Source organism: Ranitomeya imitator, chromosome 1 (genome assembly GCF_032444005.1).
Source record: "Ranitomeya imitator isolate aRanImi1 chromosome 1, aRanImi1.pri, whole genome shotgun sequence".
NCBI lineage: Eukaryota > Metazoa > Chordata > Amphibia > Anura > Dendrobatidae > Ranitomeya > Ranitomeya imitator.
Genome location: NC_091282.1, coordinates 919,339,930 through 919,361,580, shown reverse-complemented (window position 1 = coordinate 919,361,580; position 21,651 = coordinate 919,339,930). Strand labels below are relative to the sequence as shown.

The 21,651-nt window shown below is 42.9% G+C and overlaps 1 protein-coding gene across 2 annotated transcripts in view; it reads left to right on the top strand.

The window, feature by feature from the left end:
• Positions 1 to 21,651, top strand: part of LOC138655113 (ovochymase-2-like) — a 174,045-nt gene that overhangs the window by 23,472 nt on the left and 128,922 nt on the right. For both annotated transcript variants that reach the window (XM_069743553.1, XM_069743555.1), the window contains exons 2-6: positions 6,761 to 6,888; positions 7,087 to 7,180; positions 12,181 to 12,321; positions 16,456 to 16,547; positions 19,821 to 19,956. In XM_069743553.1, the coding sequence (XP_069599654.1) occupies positions 6,761 to 6,888; positions 7,087 to 7,180; positions 12,181 to 12,321; positions 16,456 to 16,547; positions 19,821 to 19,956 (591 nt within the window). The remainder of the gene's footprint in view (positions 1 to 6,760; positions 6,889 to 7,086; positions 7,181 to 12,180; positions 12,322 to 16,455; positions 16,548 to 19,820; positions 19,957 to 21,651) is intronic.

Genomic DNA, 21,651 nt, shown 5'->3' with positions numbered 1-21,651 from the left:
CATTCGGGCTCCTCGTATTTTGTCCCGGTTTCTTTCTAGTCTTAAAAAGGAGGGGCGTAAAGGTGGGGGTACTGTCATGCCGTTGCTGCCGCCGCCTCTCCCCACTGCAGCTCGCCGGGTGCGCGCGCGCGTCGCATTCAGCTCTGCGCGTGCGCACATCTGATTCCTCTGTTGGCGCTCTTTCCTGTCCTCTCCGTCATCCTGGAGGACTGTAACCCGGAAGTAGCTCCCATGCTGCTATGTAAACTGCTTCCTGCTGCTTCTCTGTGCCTGATGTTCATTTGTGTTTACAAGTGCTTCTGGCCACCTGTGGTCTCTGTGCGTTCCTAGCTCTCTGACTTTGGGTCTCCTCCGCCCTCTGCAGTGCCTGCCTGTTTCCTGTGTTCCTGCCTTGTTCCTTCAGTTCCTTTTCCTCTGCGGTACCTGCCCGGCTCCTATATCTTTTCTTTGCTCCCGTCAGCCTCGGTGTCTCCATATTGTCCTGCCAGCCTCCGTGCCTCCGTAGCGTTCCCATCTTCTCCCTTGTCTCAGTAGTTCCTTTCTGTTCCCTCTTTCCCTTTGTGCCTGCTGTGTTCCCTTCTGTTCTTAGTCGACCCTCCAGCTTCCGTGGTGATAGTCCCTCACGGGCCTGCCCCTAACTCTCCCTGTATTGGGGGCGGTCCACCTGGTCAGCTCGTCCGAGAGGGGTTCGTCATCACGGTCCAGTGGGTCCACTCTCCGTTTTTCACTGTTTGAATCTACATGCTCTATAGGACTGCACTCGGGTGACATCCGAGTGCAGCCAGATTCTTAAAGCGTCACAGAGTCGCTACTGGCATGGGCTCACGTTCACTGTGTGAGACAACTGTTAGCCACAGGGCAGAGAATAAGGAAAAATCCCTCCCAGCTATCAGTTCTTAGTGCAGACTAACAACCACTTCCACCCCATGGCATTGTCTCCCTGCTGGCATTTATTACTACCAGTGTGGTGGGAGAGTTTTTCTAGTCCCCAATTTTACAGCTGGTTAACTCGCTGACTTGCACCAGGACAGCCCGTACCAAGGTCATGAGACTCCGCAAGTCCAGTAGGGGTACATTTGAGGTGCCCTCTATTTCATCTTGACATAAATGTTTATCACCGAGGACTTCCATGGTGCTCGTGGCACAGACCTCTTCAGCATGTTGATACCCAAAGATTGTGTCCATGGGCTCACCAAGGTGGGGGCAGTCAGCCCTTACATGGCCTGGTTTGTGGCAATGTCAGAAGACTATTGGGAAGTGTTCCTTGATGGATACATCCTGAGTGGTGGTCCTTGGTTCTGCCCAACAGGTTGGGAACCTTCAAGGCGTTCCCTAATTCCTGCCTGAAATACCTTGGCAGCCCCATACTCTTGTCTGCTGCAGCACTGGAGGGGGTGAGGTAAGGCCCTCCAGAATGTATCAGCCACTATGCAGTGCACCATGGCAGTGGGAGGCAGTACTTTGGGCTGCAACCGCTTTTGTATCAGGTGCAGTAAGTCATAACAATGGGACCTCGCTAGTTTGGAAGGATTAAACTCCCACTGATGCACCCGCCAGGATATCACCCTTGATGATTGTGTAGTCTTCCGCCTATTGGTCCCTGGGTAGACGCTCCCCCTCAGTCACTCTCTCAAACTTGATCAGGTCTGTCTCAATGTCATCTGAGAATTCCATCTTGGGAATTGCCGCACAGACCACTTTCCGGATATCGTGGAGCGTCCACAGAGCTCCTGCTGTCTGTAACGCGGTCACATGCTTAATCAGTAGCCGGTTGTTCTCCCGTTGTTGGTTAAATATTTGTATTTGCCGGGTGGGTTCCAGGAGTGCTTTCACCACTGCATTCGTCTATGCAGGAATCCGTGTCTGGTTTTGTGACAGTTCTTTTTCTCAGGACATACACTGGAACGCCAGCAAGATGAGTGAGAAAAAACATCCAATTTTAGCAACGGTCTCACTGCGTGTGCCCACTTCAAGCCATCAAATGTAGGTATTGGCTCTGGCAGACAAGACCTTCCCCTGATGTTTTTTCCTGCTGTTGATAGACTTTGTTGGATTCATTCACTTAGCTGTAGTTTGTGTTGGCTGCGGTTGTTTTGTGTGTGATTTGTTTATTCCTTGGAGAACTGCTACTCCAGCTATCCTAGAAGCTGGTAAGGACATTCAGGGTAAGCCGCCATCGAGTGGGGGCGCCATTGCACTTTCTTAGGGTGCCAGCCTTCACAGTCAGGCAGGGACAGACCAGGGTTGGAGAAGGGCTTTACCTAATCTAAACAGGGACCTGTAGGTTACTTCCCTGGTTTGTACATTACCTATGTGAATGTGCTTTGGCAGTCATAACATTGCTATGACACTAGAGGCAGGGAACTTAGATTAGTGACACCACCCCAGCAGTAAAAAATTTTTTAAAAAGTCCTGAAGCGGTGCTTTAATGGTTTCAGAAGTATAGAATTATATTTAAGTTGTTTGTTAAGTTGTTGTCTTAGGCCAACCGATTTTTTTATAATTCTCCAAATGTATACAGAAAAGAAAAAACAAAGTAGTAGTAATGATCTTCACAGCTTCTAAGACCTTAAGGTACCGTCACACTAGACGATATCGCTAGCGATCCGTGACGTTGCAGCGTCCTGGCTAGCGATATCGTCCAGTGTGACACGCAGCAGCGATCAGGCCCCTGCTGTGATATCGCTGGTCGGGGAAGAAAGTCCAGAACTTTGTTTCGTCGCTGGACCTCCCGCTGACATCGCTGAATCGGCGTGTGTGACGCCGATTCAGCGATGTCTTCGCTGGTAACCAGGGTAAACATCGGGTTACTAAGCGCAGGGCCGCGCTTAGTAACCCGATGTTTACCCTGGTTACCATCGTTAAAGTAAAAAGAACAACCACTACATACTTACCTACCGCTGTCTGTCCCCGGCGCTGTGCTTCTCTGCTCTGGCTGTGAGCACAGCGGCCGGAAAGCAGAGCGGTGACGTCACCGCTCTGCTTTCCGGCTGCCCGGCGCTCACAGCCAGAGCAACGAAGCACAGCGCCGGGGACAGACAGCGGTAGGTAAGTATGTAGTGGTTGTTTTTTTTACTTTAACGATGGTAACCAGGGTAAACATCGGGTTACTAAGCGCGGCCCTGCGCTTAGTAACCCGATGTTTACCCTGGTTACCGGCATCGTTGGTCGCTGGAGAGCTGTCTGTGTGACAGCTCTCCAGCGACCAAACAGCGACGCTGCAGCGATCCGGATCGTTGTCGGTATCGCTGCAGCGTCGCTTAGTGTGACGGTACCTTTACAGTTCCAAAGCTCCATGGTTCAATGCTAAACTCTGCTTAAGTGGCCATTCAGCCAATCACTGGCCACAGCAATGGCCCAATTCCGACAGTTCGTTATGCCACTCGGCAATATTTAAAAACAAATGATTAACTGAACAACCTCTTTCATATACACCTATTACTTTGTGATGATTAAATTCATAATATAACATTGTAAGAGGTTGAAGCTCTATTGTAAAACAATACGTTATTCATATATTCAGGCTTTTGGGCATTTTTTAACCACTTCAGACTTAAAAATAAACAAAAAAAAACAAGCAGCTAAAATAAGTGAATTGACCATTTTTCAGATATTTTTCTTTGTGAAGCGGCTACATACAGGTGCTTCTCACAAAATTAGAGAGCAGTGGGTACAGAAAGTATTCAGAACCCTTTAAATTTTTCTCTCTTTGTTTCATTGCAGCCATTTGATAAATTCAAAAAAGTTCATTTTTTCACATTAATGTATACTCTGTACCCCATCTTGACTGAAAAAAACAGAAATGTAGAAATGTTTGCACATTTAATAAAAAAAGAAAAACTTTGCTCAGAAACTCATAGTTGAGTCCCATGCTGTCCATTTCCTTGTGATCCTCCTTGAGATGGTTCTACTCCTTTACTGGAGTCCAGCTGCGTTTAATTAAACTGATTGGACTTGATTTGGAAAGGCACACACCTCTCTATATAAGACCTCACAGCTGACAGTGCATGTCAGACCAAATGAGAATCATGAGGTCAAAGGAACTGGCCAAGGAGCTCAGAGACAGAATTGTGGCAAGGCACAGATCTGGCCAAGGTTACAACAGAATTTCTGCAGTACTCAAGTTTGGGACCACCAGAAGTCTTCCTAGACCTAGCCCTCCAGTCAAACTGAGCAATCGTGGGAGAAGAGCCTTGGTGAGAAAGGTAAAGAAGATCCCCAAGATCACTGTGGCTGAGCTCCAGAGATGTATTAGGGATTTGGGAGAAAGTTCCACAAAGTCAACTATCACTGCAGCCCTCCACCAGTCAGGCCTTTATGGCATAGTGGCCTGATGGAAGCCTCTCCTCAATGCAACACATGAAGGACTCCCAGACTATAAGAAATAAGATTCTCTGGTCTGATGAAACGAAGATAGATCTTTTTGGTGATAATTCTAAGTGGTATGTGTGGAGAAAACCAAGCACTGCTCATCACCTGTCCTATACAATCCCAACAGTGAAACATAGTGGTGGTGGCAGCATCATGCTATGGGGTGTTTTTCAGCTGCAGGGACAGGTCGACTGGTTGTCATTGAAGGAAACATGAGTGCGGCCAAGTACAGAGATATCCTGGATGAAAACCTCTTCCAGAGTGCTCTTGACCACAGACTTGGACAAAGGTTCACCTTTCAACAAGACAATGACCCTAAGTACACAGCTAAAATAACAAAGGAGTGGCTTCAAAACAACTCTGTGACCATTCTTGACTGGCCCAGACAGAGCCCTGACCTAAACCCAATTGATCATCTCTGGAGAGACCTGAAAATGCCTGTCCACCAACGTTCACCATCCAACCTGACGGAACTGGAGAGGATCTGCAAGGAAAAATGGCAGAGGATCCCCAAATCTAGGTGTGAAAAATTTGTTGCCTCATTCCAAAGAAGACTCATGACTGTACTAGCTCAAAAGGTTGTTTCTACTCAAAACTGAGCAAAGTCTGAATACTTATGACCATGTGATATTTCAGTTTTTCTTTTCTAATAAATTTGCAAAAATTTCTACATTTCTGTTTTTTTCAGAGTGTAGATTAATGAGAAAAAAGGTAACTTTTTTGAATTAACCAAATGGCTGCAATGAAACAAAGAGTGAAAAATTTAAAGGGGTCTGAATACTTTCCGTACCCACTGTATCATCAAAAAGTTAATTTATAATTTATTTCAGTTCTTCAATACAAAAAGTGAAACTCATATATTATATAGAGTCATTACAGAGTGATTTATTTCAAGTGTTTATTTCCGTTAATGTTGATGATTATGGCTTACTGCCAATGAAAACCCCAAAGTCATTATCTCAGAAAATTAGAAAAATTAACAAACAACACGTGCAAAAGCTTCCTTAGTGTTTAAAAAGGTCCCTTAGCCTGTTTCAGTAGGCTCCACAATCATGGGGAGGACTGCAGACTTGACAAGTGTCCAGAAGGCAGTCATTGACACACTCCACAAAGAAAGTAAATTTTGCATTTCATTTGCTGAAATAGATCACTCTGTTTGGAATTATCTCTATAAAATGGAGAGTGCTAAAACAAAAGACTGCAAAATACGCTTAAAAAAAACCTCTTCCAGAAAAGCTTCAGGAATCACTTTAGAAAGAGAAAAGCTCTTCCAAAATAGGAGCAGTTTCCTCTTGAAAAACTCATGTTTATTCCTCAAAAACCTCTGCATGGACATAGCCTGATAATTCTCCAAATCTCCTGCCTTACTTCATATAGCCATAAAATAATTTACTTTTTAATTTTAACCTATGCAAACACACAAGATATTTTAATAATGACACCTGTAGAATATTCACATCAGTTACCACTTTTCCAGTTCTAAATCTGTAGAAAAGTTTGAGTTTCTCATCATTAAACAGGTAGTCCACAACTTGGACAACCCCTTCTTACTTGGTATGTAAAATAAAAAATTCCTGTAATCATTTCCAATGCCGGCGCTGTTCCTGTGACAATGGCACATAGTCTCCTAGGGTTCGTGTGAAGTTATTTCACGTGAGCCCCACAGCCAATCAGGGTCCGCTAAAGGACCACCTCACTCTCGCTTACTTCAGACATAACTGGCATCCGGAAGAGAGCTGCTGCTGCTTTCTGACTAACTCCAATTGTCAATTATGTTTAAAGCACATGAGAATGAAGTTGCCCATTAGTGAAGCCCTGAGAGATTCCCATAAAAGAAAAGACCTTAAAAAATAAAAGCATTCCCTCAGTTCTTAAAGGAGTTGGTCAGGCTTTTCACTGAATTCTGCAATTACCGTATGAATCCTTACAGAAACCTATTACGGCCAAAACGTTGCATCACCTACCTCATTTTTGTATTTTCGCTGTTATTTTAGGGATAGAACAAAATCTACATTTTATCCAAATACAAATTCTCTGGTGCCTGGGAATTTTTAGCATTTCTACTGCTTTGGACCTTGTGGGGGTCATACTGAGTTAGCACAGAGCCACCAATGGTGGATGAGAATTGCTCACTAAATAAGGTATATTTCGGGAGTTTCAGAGGAGACATACTATAGATGGACATACAAACTCAACTTTTGTGTTCCTTTTTCTTTATTTGTAATTTCCTGTATATTGACTATATATACACTAGTTTTCATTACAACAACCAAGGTAACAGTAGCTACTTCTTGTATAATTTGCCTATGATTTTTGGACTTTTTTGTACAGTATTTCTGCAAAGGTTTTTCTAAAGAAATAATTGAAAGTAATGATATTTTCTCCAAAGTTTCAGCAGGTTGCAGTTCCATATATCATCTCTCTGGATCATCAGGATCTGTTTCCAGTTTAAACTATCCATCAAATTATGAGAACAGTAAATCGTGTGCATGGGAGATCACAGTTCCTCATAATAAAGTAAGTGGTATCAGGCCTGAAATGGTGTTGCAGACGTTTCACAGTAAATAATCCTGTTTTTTACTGACCCCGATATTTTATCATACATTTTTAAATCACTAATTAAAGTAACGCCAATACGCCACCATCATGTCTAGGCAAGCACAAGGATTACTAATATGAAATAACTGAACTTGGTTTACAAACATCACTTTGCAGGTTGTCCATTTCTGGTTCGAGGATTTGCATGTAGAAACCAGCACATCTTGTAGTGAAGATCATGTCACCATAGAAGACAACGTTGGCATTTTGGGTATGTAGAGTGAACAATTATTTCAAAAATGACAATTGTATTTGTCAAATTTATTATTAAAAAGTCCCAAAATTGTATTTCTATGTATTTATCTGCTGTGTATATTAAAAAGGGTAAAGAGCTCAATTTTCCTTTTACAGAGCTCTAAATCCCCTACTTACCTTTACAAAGAAATAAAGTTACCTTGTAAAATTGTCTCTGCATGCAGTCACCACTAGGGGCTTTCTAAAGACAGATTAAAGGGCTTGTCACCTTAAAAAGTATAGACAAAGTAAAGTGGTTGTCAACTTGAAAAATTAATATATAAAATATAAATAAACAATATATTAATATACCAGAATAAGAAAGGTGCACCAATCTCAGCTATTAGTCTAATGTCAGAGCTGCTACACTTCCAGTAGTAGTTTGATATGGGAAAAAGCTTCAGTGCAGATTTAAATCGGGATCCATTTTTAATACCTCCCAAGGAAAGGATTCCGACATGGGCATACTATTACGCCCAATGTCGGAAAGGGGTTAATGGAAGAGTGGCAAGAAGTTGAGCTTGTGGTACAATGGTAAGGCTGCTGGCTGTGGACTCTACAAGGGGGCTTTTCCTGGGTTCAAATCCCACATTTGCCTGTTGTTTTCTTTTATAGATAGATTAGCGAAATTAGGATTATTTAGTCTAGAAAAAAGACGACTGAGGGGCGATCTAATAACCATGTATAAGTATATCAGGGGACAATACAAATATCTCGCTGAGGATCTGTTTATACCAAGGAAGGTGACGGGCACAAGGGGGCATTCTTTGCGTCTGGAGGAGAGAAGGTTTTTCCACCAACATAGAAGAGGATTCTTTACTGTTAGGGCAGTGAGAATCTGGAATTGCTTGCCTGAGGAGGTGGTGATGGCGAACTCAGTCGAGGGGTTCAAGAGAGGCCTGGATGTCTTCCTGGAGCAGAACAATATTGTATCATACAATTATTAGGTTCTGTAGAAGGACGTAGATCTGGGGATTTATTATGATGGAATATAGGCTGAACTGGATGGACAAATGTCTTTTTTCAGCCTTACTAACTATGTTACTATGTTACTAAAGCCATTTTTGAAAATCAAGTCGTAAAAAATCCTTTTTGCGCTTTTGCAAAAAGCCTACACATATGGAAGAAGGAGCTCTGGTCACATCAGACCAAAGTAGAACTTTTTGCACTGAAGGAAAAACGCTATGTGTGGCAGAAAACTAACACTGCACATTACCAGGAAAACACCATCCTAACCATCAAACATAGTGGTGGCAGCATTATGCTGGATGGAGATAAATACAGGACAATCCTAGAGGAAAACATGTTAGAGGCTATAAAAGACATAAGAATAAGGCATATTATTATTATTATTTATTGTTATAGCGCCATTTATTCCATGGCGCTTTACATGTAAGGAGGGGTATACATAATAAAAACAAGTACCGTATATACTCGAGTATAAGCCGAGATTTTCAGCCCAAATTTTTGGGCTGAAAGTGCCCCTCTCGGCTTATACTCGAGTCATGGTCGGCGGTGGGGTCGGCGGATGAGGGGGAGAGAGGGCTGAGGCATTCTTACCTGCTTCCGGGGCTCCTGGCGCTGTCCCTGCAGTCCCACGGTCTTCGGGTGCCGCAGATCTTCCCCTGTTCAGCGGTCACGTGGGACCGCTCATTAAAGAAATGAATATGGACTCCACTCCCATAGGGGTGGAGCGGCATATTCATTTCTCTAATGAGCGGTGCCAGTGACCGCTGATAGAGGAAGACCAGCTGTCCGGGAGAAGGAGCGGCACGCCGGGAGCAGGTAAGTATTACATATTCACCTGTCCGCGTTCCACACGTCGGGCGCCGCTCCATCTTCCCGTCCTCTGCCTCTGACTGTGCAGGTCAGAGGGCGCGATGACGTATAGTGTGCGCGCCACCCTCTGCCTGAACAGTCAGTGCGGAGAGACGACGGGACGGGACTCTGAGGAGCTGCAAGCAAGAGAGGTGAGTATGGCATTTTTTTTATTGCAGCAGCCGCAGCATTATATATACCGGTAGCACAGCTTTCTATTGCACATCTATGGGGCAATAATGAACGGTGTAGAGCACTATATGGCAGAGCTTTATATGGCACATCTATGGGGCAATAATGAACGGTGCAGAGCACTATATGGCAGAGCTTTCTATGGCACATCTATGGGGCAATAATGAATGGTGCAGAGCACTATATGGCAGAGCTTTCTATGGCACATCTATGGGGCAATAATGAACGGTGCAGAGCACTATATGGCAGAGCTTTCTATGGCACATCTATGGGGCAATAATGAACGGTGCAGAGCACTATATGGCACAGCTTTCTATGGCACATCTATGGGGCAATAATGAACGGTGCAGAGCACTATATGGCACAGCTTTATATGGCACATCTATGGGGCAATAATGAACGGTGCAGAGCACTATATGGCAGAGCTTTATATGGCACATCTATGGGGCAATAATGAACGGTGCAGAGCACTATATGGCACAGCTTTATATGGCACATCTATGGGGCAATAATGAACGGTGCAGAGCACTATATGGCACAGTTTTATATGGCACATCTATGGGGCAATAATGAACGGTGCAGAGCACTATATGGCACAGCTTTATATGGCACATCTATGGGGCAATAATGAACAGTATGGAGCATTATATATGGCACAGCTTTATATGGAGCATATATGGGGCAATAATGAACAATATGGAGCATTATATGTGGCACAGCATTATATGGAGCATCTATGGGGCAATAATGAACAATATGGAGCATTATATGTGGCACAGCTTTATATGGAGCATCTTATGGGGCAATAATGAACGGTATGGAGCATCTATTTTCATTTTTGAAATTCACCGGTAGCCTCTGCATTTCCTACCCTAGGCTTATACTTGAGTCAATAAGTTTTCCTAGTTTTTTGTGGCAAAATTAGGGGGTCGGCTTATACTCGGGTCGGCTTATACTCAAGTATATACGGTACAATAATCTTAAACAATACAAGTCATAACTGGTACAGGAGGAGAGAGGATCCTGCCCGCGAAGGCTCAAAATCTACAAGCATATGTTCACCTTCCATCAGGAGTACAACCCTAAATATACTGTAAGAGCTACTTTAAAATGGAATGGTTTAAATCAAAGAACATTCATGTGTTTGAATGGCCCAGTCAAAATCCAAACCTAAATCCCAATGAGAATCTGTGGTAAGGCCTAAAAATTGCAGATCACAGAAGCTCTACATTCATTTTTACTGAGCTAGAGTCAGTTTACAAAAAAGAATGGGCAAAGCTGATCCCAAAAGACTTGCTGCATTCATTGCAGTGAATGGTGGTGTGAAGAATATGGAGATATAATTTCATGTCAATAATTTCTATCCTTGGTGGCATGGGATTATAAAAACCCCTTCATTGTGCAGCTAGCTCAGCAGGGAGGGTCAAACCTCAAAAGTTGTGAGTGACAGATCTCATATGTTGATTCAGCTCAGAGCAGGACAAAGGCTGCTTGCAATATAGAGCCATGCTGAAGCTGCCAAGAAAGATTCTAGAAACATGATTATACATCCTAGCCATACATCGCGTATATTTCCAAGATCTCCAGAACACGTCGAATGCCCTCTTGGGTTTCGACCCATTCTAGCCCTCAGGCATATGGAGATACATAGAACAGCTAGTAGAAACCAGATAGCAAAGCTGTGTTTGGTCTTACCACATTGCAGGGACCCTGCTGGATCTGATGACACCAAAACAGCCTCGCTAGGACCGTCAATTAAGGAATTATGGCCCATCTTGGGTTTTTGGAGTTTTTAGCTGCAGAAGCAAGAGGAAGGGATTTATATTCAGCCCAGATGGCAGGAGGGGAGTGACCCAAAGGGGATAAAGGCTAGTGTAAGGGCATGTGTTTGCTCTCTCTGGTAGACTTGCTGGTCACTTCGAAAGTGAGGGCCGCATAGAGTAACGTGCTGAGAATGGACCAAGGAGACAGCTAGCAGCCCATGTCCTCTGTGGCCCAGAACACACACAGTTGAACATCAACCTGGTAATTGACATATATTCTGCTTATATCTTTTCTCCTACCACTATCTGTATTTGCATATCTGTCCATTGTATATGTGCAACCATGATTGCTTTAGTGTATAGTCTAGTGTACCTTTAAGGCGATTAAATATATAATTTAACCTTGAGCTGCTCTTTTATCTCGATCCATGAATCCACAAGTCCATTTTTGCTTTAACTTTCCATGCTACCAAGGTTGGTTTCTGGCCCTATATAATCCAGTTAACAGACCCGACTTATATCTAACGAGGAACTGTTAGCAGTCGTCCTGGGCTGACAGCGCTTTTTTACATTGGTGCTAGTGAAAAGGGCCTGTCAGGATTGTGAGCGAGTATGGTGCCATTGGCTACATGAAGCACATCCTCTCACTCCCCTTGCCTCCCTGGGCCCGTGTGGATAGGGGGTGTCTGTGTAAAAATGTACCAAGTTGACCTTAAGCGTCGCCAGGGCGTGTGGAACACCACATTGGTGAAAGTGGGGAGACCACATTACGTGATCCATCTGACATAATAGTGACGTCAGGCGGGATGGCGAGGTGCGGGTTCATCACAGGTGGTCCTAGTAGTAGTGACTCAGGGAGCTGAATTGAAATGCAGGTCAAAATCTTCAGATTTATATTTCTAAAATAATTAGGAAACCATGTATCATTTCCTTTACACTTCACAAGCACTTGCTACTTTGTGTTGGTATATCACACAAAATTCCAATAAAATACATTTAAGTTTGTGGGTGCAAGGGGAACAAATGTGAAATGCTCAGGGAGTATGAATACTTTTTCAAGGTACTGTAAATGTAGTTATCTTTCTATATAATACTAAACTGGGTATATTGTTAAATACAAAGATATGGGGGGCATTCTTGCCCTTTGTGTATTTATTGATAAAGCTGCACTGCTATATTAATATTTTTCTTCATCTCTTATCAGGTACATACTGTGGACACACTGTTCCTAAGCCGCTAGTTTCAGCCGGGAACAGAATTTTTGTGACATTTATCACTAATAGTAAAAACAATGACAAAGGATTTCATGCCAAATATGAAGCTATAGATCCCCAAAACATAGCAGGTGAGTAAACAGCTTCTTCTTTTCTTTTATATTTGCTTTTAAGTAGATTTTGTTTGCAAGCAGAAAAGTAACTGCATAGAACATTTCTATTGATTTTTTTAGATATAGTTACAGTTATCAGTTGGTCCTCTAGGCATTAGCAACCAATCGTAGCCCATGCAGGCAATTATGTGGTTATCTGCTGCACACAGATTTGTGACGGCAGAACTGGAAGAACACAAACAATCATACACTGCAAAGTTAGCAGGTAGAGATGAGCACATTAATTCAATGGCGAATTTTAACAATTTGCGATTCTATTTGCCGAATCACAAAAAAAGATAATAATTTCATAATTGGAGTAAAATGCGTAGTGCAATGTAAGCCACTGTGTCACTGCATGAAAAACTACTGAAACATGTATACATTCAATATCCATTGTGGGGTGGTTGTGAATATGCATCTAACAAAAGCGTCAAACTCAAGGCCTGGGTCGCCACATCATTTTATGTGGCTCACGAGTATAGGACACAGAAGGGCTGGCTCTCCACTTCCTCCATTTGGAGAGCGGGTCGGAGCAGTGTGGCAGTGTGCGCCAAAGCTGAAAATCTAAGGTAGAACCTGCCCCCTGGTCTGGCTCCACTCCCTCTACTAAGTAAAGGCCCCGTCACACATAGCGACGCTGCAGCGATACCGACAATGATCCGGATCGCTGCAGCGTCGCTGTTTGGTCGCTGGAGAGCTGTCACACAGACAGCTCTCCAGCGACCAACGATCCCGAGGTCCCCGGTAACCAGGGTACACATCGGGTAACTAAGCGCAGGGCCGCGCTTAGTAACCCGATGTTTACCCTGGTTACCATCGTTAAAGTAAAAAAAACAAATGCTACATACTTACCTACCGCTGTCTGTCCCCGGCGCTCTGCTTCTCTGGTCTGGCTGTGAGCACAGCGGCCGGAAAGCAGAGCGGTGACGTCACCGCTCTGCTTTCCGGCTGACCGGCGCTCACAGCCAGACCAGAGAAGCAGAGCGCCGGGGACAGACAGCGGTAGGTAAGTATGTAGCGTTTGTTTTTTTTACTTTAACGATGGTAACCAGCGTAAACATCGGGTTACTAAGCGCGGCCCTGCGCTTAGTTACCTGATGTTTACCCTGGTTACCAGCGAAGACATCGCTGAATCGGCGTCACACACGCCGATTCAGCGATGTCAGCGGGACCTCAACGATCAAAAAATGGCCCAGGCCATTCCGACATGACCAGCGATCTCACAGCAGGGGCCTGATCGCTGGTACGTGTCACACATAGCGAGATCGCTACTGAGATCGCTGTTGCGTCACAAAACTTGTGACTCAGCAGCGATCTCGCTAGCGATCTCGCTGTGTGTGACGGGGCCTTAATGCTTTCTACGTCAACACAGAGGACGAAGCCAGCACATGGAGCTGGTGCTATCTTTGAATCTGAGTGGATGCAGCTAGTGCTTAGAAGAGGGGGCAGCTCCAGCACAAGAAATGGGTGTCATGTTTGAAACCGAGTGAATGCAATCAGATAGCACGAAAAGTGAACACAGTCAACGAGCACAAAAGTGAACTGAGTGATCACAGTCAGCTAGCACAAAAAGTGAATGCAACCAGCTCTCTAAGCCCTACTACTCAGGTGCAGCTCTCTTAGCCCTACTAGCAAGAGGACAGCTCTCTTAGTTCTAGTGCTCAGGGACAGCTCTCTTATAGCTCTACCACTTATATACAGCTGTCTTATAGCCCTACTACCCAGAGGACAGTGCTCTGAGCCATACTGCCCAAGGACAGCTGTCTTGCCAAGACCACTCAGGAACAGCTGTTAGCCCCACTACCCAGAAGACAGCTCTCAGTCCTACAACCTAAAGACAGCTCTATTAGCGCTACTACCTGGGGACAGCTCTCTTAGCTCTAGTACTCAGGGACACCGGTCTTAACCCTACTAACCAAGGACAGCTCTCTAAGCTCTACTATCCAGTCTCTTAGCCCTAGTACTCAAGGACATCAGTCTTAACACTACTACCCAGGGACAGCTCTCTTAGCTCTAGTACTCCAGGACAGCGGTCTTAACACTACTACTCAAGGACAGTTCTCTTAGCCCTACTGCCCGGGGACAGCTCTCTTAGCTTTAATACTCAGGGACAGCTGTCTTAACCCTACTACCCAGGGACAACTCTTTTAGCTTATTTAGCCAAAGTCACTGTTTTTAATTTGTATGTATTTCACACATCACTTTGTATTAATTAAGTAAGCTAAGTTAATTAATCAGCACACCAGTGTTTTCACCGAAACGTAGCATAAAAAGAGTTATATACCAAAATGTCGGACATCACGATTAAGGGTGCGCAATCAGCTGAAAGACGCCGATGTTGTATACAATGTAACTTACATGGCTGATGCTGTTTTATCCTCTACCGAGCACTTTGTATGAATAAAGAAGTTTGTTCATAAGTTCCGTGAGCTGGATTTTTGTGACAGCTCTCTTAGCCCTACTACCCAGTGACAGCACTCTTAGCCACACTAACCAGAGAACAGTCGCCTTAGCCCCACTACTCAGGAACAGCTGTGGTACAGCTCTACTACCCAGATACAGATGTCTTATAGCTCTACTACCCTGAGGCCAGCATTCTTAGCCCCACTACCCAGGGACAGCTCACCTAGCCCTACTATCCAGTGACAGTGCACTTAGCACTACTACCCAAGGACAACTGTCAAAACCCTTTTACCTAAATACAGCTGTCTTATAGCCCTACTACTCAGTGACAGCTGTCTTATAGCCCCTAGCCAATCTGTGCATTAAAGTCCATTCTCCTATCCTGTTGAACGGACATCTACATAAGCACTTACAATTAAAAGTGGCCCTTTGAGGACAACCAAAATGCTGATGTGTGTCCTCTGAGAAAATGAGTTTGACACACCCAGACTAATACTATGAACCTAAAATAAAAGGCATAATGAAAAAAATCACAAATGGAAGTGACACTCTTGCACACAATGAATAATAATTAATAATCAACCATGTGGCAGAAAGTCTAGGACTCCAAGATGGTCAGCCAAAACAAAGTATGCTGAATATCATAGTGTGAGAAGAGTGCAGCTTAGCAATAGTAAGGACAAGAACCACAAGAACTAATGTAGAATTAATATATAAACCTGCTGCAACACAGTGGTTTACATTGCATACCGCACTACGCACTTTGTCCAATTATGAGATTATTACATTTTTACATTGTAGAGGAGTGGGACTTTCAAATTGCATTTTGAATTAATAAAATATCATTATTTTTGATTGGAGTCTTGTTTTGAATAGGATACAATCAAAATGATTGCTGTATCTAAATAGCATTTGAGCTATGACAACTAATATTTCTTATTTGTGACGATTTTATGATTGTTTATGGGTTTTTTTCAGGAGAGGTGTTTTTTATTCTTCCTAGTCTTCTTCACTGTAAGAAAAAAACCCTCTCCCTCTAAAAACAAAAATATAAATAATAAAAAGTACAAACCTATCAGAGCAATAAAATAAGACTAAAAATAATGTAGCGACAGAACGGTAAATAGATAGCACACTGTCAAATACCTGTGTTCCCATGCTGCTGATAAATGCGCCATGTAGTAAATGGTGTTGTACACTGCTACCTACTTCACAGAAAGATTAATTAGCACTCCTCAGTCTGTTATAAATGGTATCCAGGCCCTGTGCCTAAAACTGCTCCTAGTTTATTACATTGAATGAAACCTTTAATCATGGCTATATTAACTAGGTAAGGCTCTCATGCTCACACTGTCTGCTAATGCTAAGCATAATCCATTTCAGCGGGTTTCTTAGTAGTGAATAATGCTTTAGGCAACATATTTGCTCAGAAAAAACAAAGAACTAAAAATATTGAAATATTAACCCTTATTTACATAAGTCAAGAACAAATGTGAAAATAAGAAACTTTGTAATCGATCTTATCAGAGACATCTGCTTCTTTCTCCACCAGGACTGATCAGTCATTCTCCAAATTCCCAGTTCATGGATAAAATCTGTATTCAGTGAATGTATTAAAAATAGTAGTGCAAATACTCCGATAAAAGAAAATGTCCAACCTTTTTTATGACAGCGATTAAGAATATTTTCAAAACCTATTTTTTGCAGACATTGTGGGAGGTGGAGGATATTTAGAGGGTAACACCGGAGAGTTCCAGTCCCCAAGCACGTACAACAGCAAGAATTATGACCTGTACCAGGTAATTACTTCTCTCCATTTCAGTGTGATGAAGGATTTCCATGAAGCACAGTATTAGCTTACTTTATTTGGATTGGGAATTATTGCCAGGTGCGGCTTTAACTGCTAAATTGTGTCCTAGGAAAATAAGGCTACAATTACTGTCAAGTCTCTCAAAGCTTGCAATTCTGGCATTAATGACTGTTTATTAACTTAATTATCACTTAGGATGAAACACCCAACAAACTGTTGTGTAAGTTCAATTGATCACTGAATTAGAATTCAAAATCCAATATAACATATTATTATCTTATAATAATTCATATAGGTACACATAATTATACTCATAGACTAATGCTTGGCATGGGTGATTTTCCCAACTGATGAGAAGTAATAACTTGCCTTATTCTTGTGTGCAGTGTCATTCAGTGCTGTTATTGGGGGCTTACAATTGTGTACAAATGGTTTAATGTAGTATGATTAATCACTTGCTTATGAACTGTCTGTAGAAAGCTACCTGTGTAAGACAGTCTTTCACACAATCATATGACCATGCCCATGGTCTTTATCTCTCTGTAGGATGTCCTTTTCTCGAAACACATGATCATCTACCTTCTCTCGCTAACTCTAGCACATGGCATCACATATAGCTTGTGTGCACTCTTCCAGCTATCTCTACTGCTTCCTGGCAATCCCCCTCATTTCTGTGTACAGAGGGATCATGCTTCACATGCTGAGCAGCAGATCCTGCAATGTAGGAGAGCTATGTCTAGTAGCAGAATGATGTCTAGAAGCAAAGCAATTTCAATGAGCAGCCCGTAAAGTAAGGGAGAAATGGCAGCACTATATTATATCTTGTAACAGTGGGGCATGCAGCTGTAAATAGAGGCAATAATCAATAGGGTAGGTGGTGCACCACACCTTTAATGTATGGTATGAATTTGTATAGGGTGCGCACACACACATACCACTCACTGTACCCAATACTTGGTCACGGTTTACCTTTTTGCTCTGGAGAAGCCCAGCCCAAATTCTTGACCTAATTTTGAGTGCCTTTACTACAATAGACTTCTGATTAAGGGTATTTATCCAAAACACTAGATGGTAGCCTGATTCTAACGCATCGGGTATTAAAGAATATGTATGTAGTTTATTTATGAAGATTTTAGAATAATACATTGAATACACAGTATTCGGACTGCGCCTGTCGCTGATTGTTCGTGACCAGCCACGTAGTATATAGCACAGCCACGTAGTTTATAACAGCCCACATAGCATATAACACAGCTCACGTAGTATATAACAGACCACGCATGCAGTATATAACACAGCCCACGTAGTGTATAACACAGGCCACGTAGTATATAACAGCCCACGTAATGTATAACACAGGCCACAGAGTATATAGCACAGCCCATGGAGTATATAGCACAGCCACGTAGTATATAACACAGCCCACGGGGTATATAGCACAGCCACATAGTATATAGCACAGCCACGTAGTATATAGCACAGCCCACAGAGTATATAGCACAGCCCACGGAGTATATATCCAGCCCACGGAGCATATAACACAGCCACGTAGTATATAGCACAGCCCACGGAGTGTATAACAGCCCACATAGCATATAACACAGCTACGTAGTTTATAACAGCCCACATAGCATATAACACAGCTCGCGTAGTATATAACAGCCCACGCATGCAGTATATTAACACAGCCCACGTAGTGTATAACACAGGCCACGTAGTATATCACAGCCCACGTAATGTATAACACAGGCCACGTAGTATATTGCACAGCCTACATAGTATATTGCACAGCCACGTAGTATATTGCACAGCCCACGTGGTATTTGCACAGCCCACGTAGTGTATTGCACAGCCCACGTAGTATATTGCACAGTCCACGTAGTATATAGCAATGTGGGCACCATTTCCCTGTTAAAAAAAAAACTAAAATAAAAGTTAGTTATATACTCACCTTCCGTTGGCCCCCGGATCCAGGCGAAGCATTTACCGATGCTCCTCGAGCGCTCCGGTCCCAAGAGTGCATTGCGGTCTCGCGAGATGATGACGTAGCGGTCTCGCGAGACCACTATGTCATCATCTCGTGAGATCGCAATGCATGGAGCGGTCACCGGCACGTCGCGAGGAGCGGTAAAGGACTGTTCTGGATCCGAGGGGCCGACGGACAGTGAGTATGTAACTATTTTTTATTTTTTTATTATTTTTAACATTAGATCTTTTTACTATTGATGCTGCATAGGCAGCATCAATTGTAAAAAGATGGTCACACAGGGTTAATAGCAGCGTTAACGGAGTGTGTTACACCGCGGCATAACGCGGTCCGTTAACGCTGCCATTAACCCTGTGTGAGCGCTGACTGGAGGGAAGTATGGAGCGGCACTGACTGCGGGGAGTTAGAGGCGGCCATTTTGCCGCCGGACTGTGCCCGTCGCTGATTGGTCGTGGCTGTTTTGCCGTGACCATTCAGCGACTTGGGATTTCCGTTACAGACAGACAGAAAGACAGAAGTGACCCTTAGACAATTATATAGTAGATTATGTTTTTGCTGTACTGATGACTGTGTAATCTATGGATATGAGATATGTTGAATAAATGTTAATTAATGGCCTCTCCGTGCCTTTTGGTGTGCAGTTTCTTTCTCATTCACTGTAGAGGCATGTCTGGGAGAGGGGAGTGAAATCATGAACATTTTAGAATTTTAAAAGGGACCTATCAGCAGGTTTTTAGACCCTAAACTAACGTTATCTATGTAAAGCATCTGAAATGTTGATGACGTCCATACCTTTTGTATAAAATCTCTATGCCTCCATTTTGTAGGAATCCTTTTGCAAATGAGATCATTTGAGAAGTGTGTGTGAGAAAAAAAAATTGAATGGCATACGCATGGTCTGTGTGCAATCTGTTTTTTTTACTCACACCCATTGATTTGCATTGGTGAGTCTCGGCCGTTCTACATGGCCATTTCCAACATGCTGTAATTTTTTCCTCAACTCAATTCCAGCTGAGGAAAAACCCAGAGATGACACTGCCTTTTTGAATAACATTGGTGGGAGTGTAATACGATCTTTTTATCCCTTTGTACTTGCCGTTTTTATGCACAGATGTGAGAGAACCCTTATTTTGTATTCTGTGGAGGAATTTCAATGTAAGTTTCACATTGAAAATCTGCATCAAATAAGTTACGTACCGTAAATTTTATAACAGGATAAAAAAACATCTGGACTTAATTGGACCTTTATGTTGATTTTTTTTACTTATCTTGCAGTGGAAAATCTCAGTTAATGCTGGTTCCAGAGTAAAACTGTCCTTTACAAAATTTGACTTAGAACTTCCAGGACTTGCTGGTTGTAATGAAGTGGTTGAAATTTATGATGGTGATGGAAAAGGATCTCAGAAATTGGGTATGTTCCTTCTATTGCAGCAATAAATTAAAGTGGACCTGTCACTTGCTCCAAAAAATTGAGCTAAACATCTTGTAAATAGAGATGAGCAAATTTTTCAAAATTTGGGTCCGATTACGATTGGCGGCGAATATTGTTTTTGCAATATTCGCTGAATACAGCCGAACGTCATTGGTGTCAATGGGAGTAGAAATGAACGAATATGTTCGGAACTGATCAGCAAACATAAATTTGGCACCAACAGGATACCAATATGGCACAAATATGGCAAATTCAGATTCGGCGACCAATTCCGAACATATTCGCTCAACTCTACTTGTAAAAATCCCTAAACTCCTCCAATTCTGACGCTCTTTTCCCTTTCCAATAAACAGGAGCAGACTGAGGCAATAGCTGAGCAAATCGATATGCATATTTTTTTTTTAGAAAGATTCAGTGTGACATATTTCCTTCATTGAAACCTTTATCAATTAAGTAGTTAGGAGTTCAACATAGTTACTCAGTGATTGACAGTATACGCTGTATGAATGTCCATACATAGATAGTTGTCCATGACCTTCAGAAAGACAAACTGTCCTCTAAAGATAGGACTAAAGGTAGGACTTTCTGCGATCTACTCATTGTTGCATGGAAATGATATACTATGCAAACCATTTCATGAATTAAATTAAAATGATACAGCATGAATTGAAGCATAAAATAAAGGAGGCCCAGGAAGCCTTCAGAATTAAACTTGAAAAGAAACTGTCCCACAATAATACCAGGGGGGTTTGGTCAGGAATGAAATTACTGACTGGGCTTAAGGTGAGGCCTGTAAAATAATCGAGGAACAATGGACAAGGCTAATGAGATGAATGAGTATTTCAATAGATTTAGCAGTACATGTGCACTGCCAACTGATAGTGGATGGGAACTGGGTGCAAATTCTGCAACATCGATATTGGAGGATGAGCAGACCAATTTTAGAGTATCCGAAAATGATGTGAGGAGGCAGTTTAAGTCACTTAACATTGGTAAAGCTGCAGGACCTGATGGTCTCAGCTCACGTGTCCTTAAAGTTTGTGCATGCCAGCTGTGTACTGTCTTTACACGCCTATTTAATGGAAGTATACAAACACAGAGGGTACCTGTGTTATGGAAAACTTCCTGTCTGGTGCCGGTACCCAAGACTTCTTCTCCTGCAACCCTAAATGACTATCGTCCTGTAGCCTTAACATCTCACGCTATGAAGGCCTTGGAAAGATTAGTGCTTGCTCACTTAAGACCAAGGGTCAATGCTTTTATCGATCCCCTTCAGTTTGCCTACCAACATAGATTGGGGGTGGATGATGCTATTCTTTCTCTGTTACATAGGGTACATTCATTTCTGGAGATTGACGGAACCATGGTGCGAGCGATGTTCTTCGATTTCTCGAGTGCATTTAACTCCCTGCAGCCACTTTTACTACACAAAAAGATGACTGATATGAAGGTTGAGGAGGGGATGAGAAATTGGATAACTGACTACCTATCAGATCGGCCACAGTTTGTACAGATGGGAGCAGTTGTGTCAAGCAGATTACTGAGCAGTGTAGGTGCCCCCCAGGGAACGGTGCTTGCGCCCTTTCTATTCACACTGTATACTTCAGGCTTTCAGTATAAATCTGAACTTTGCCACCTTCAAAAATTTTCGGATGACTCCGTGGTTGTGGGATG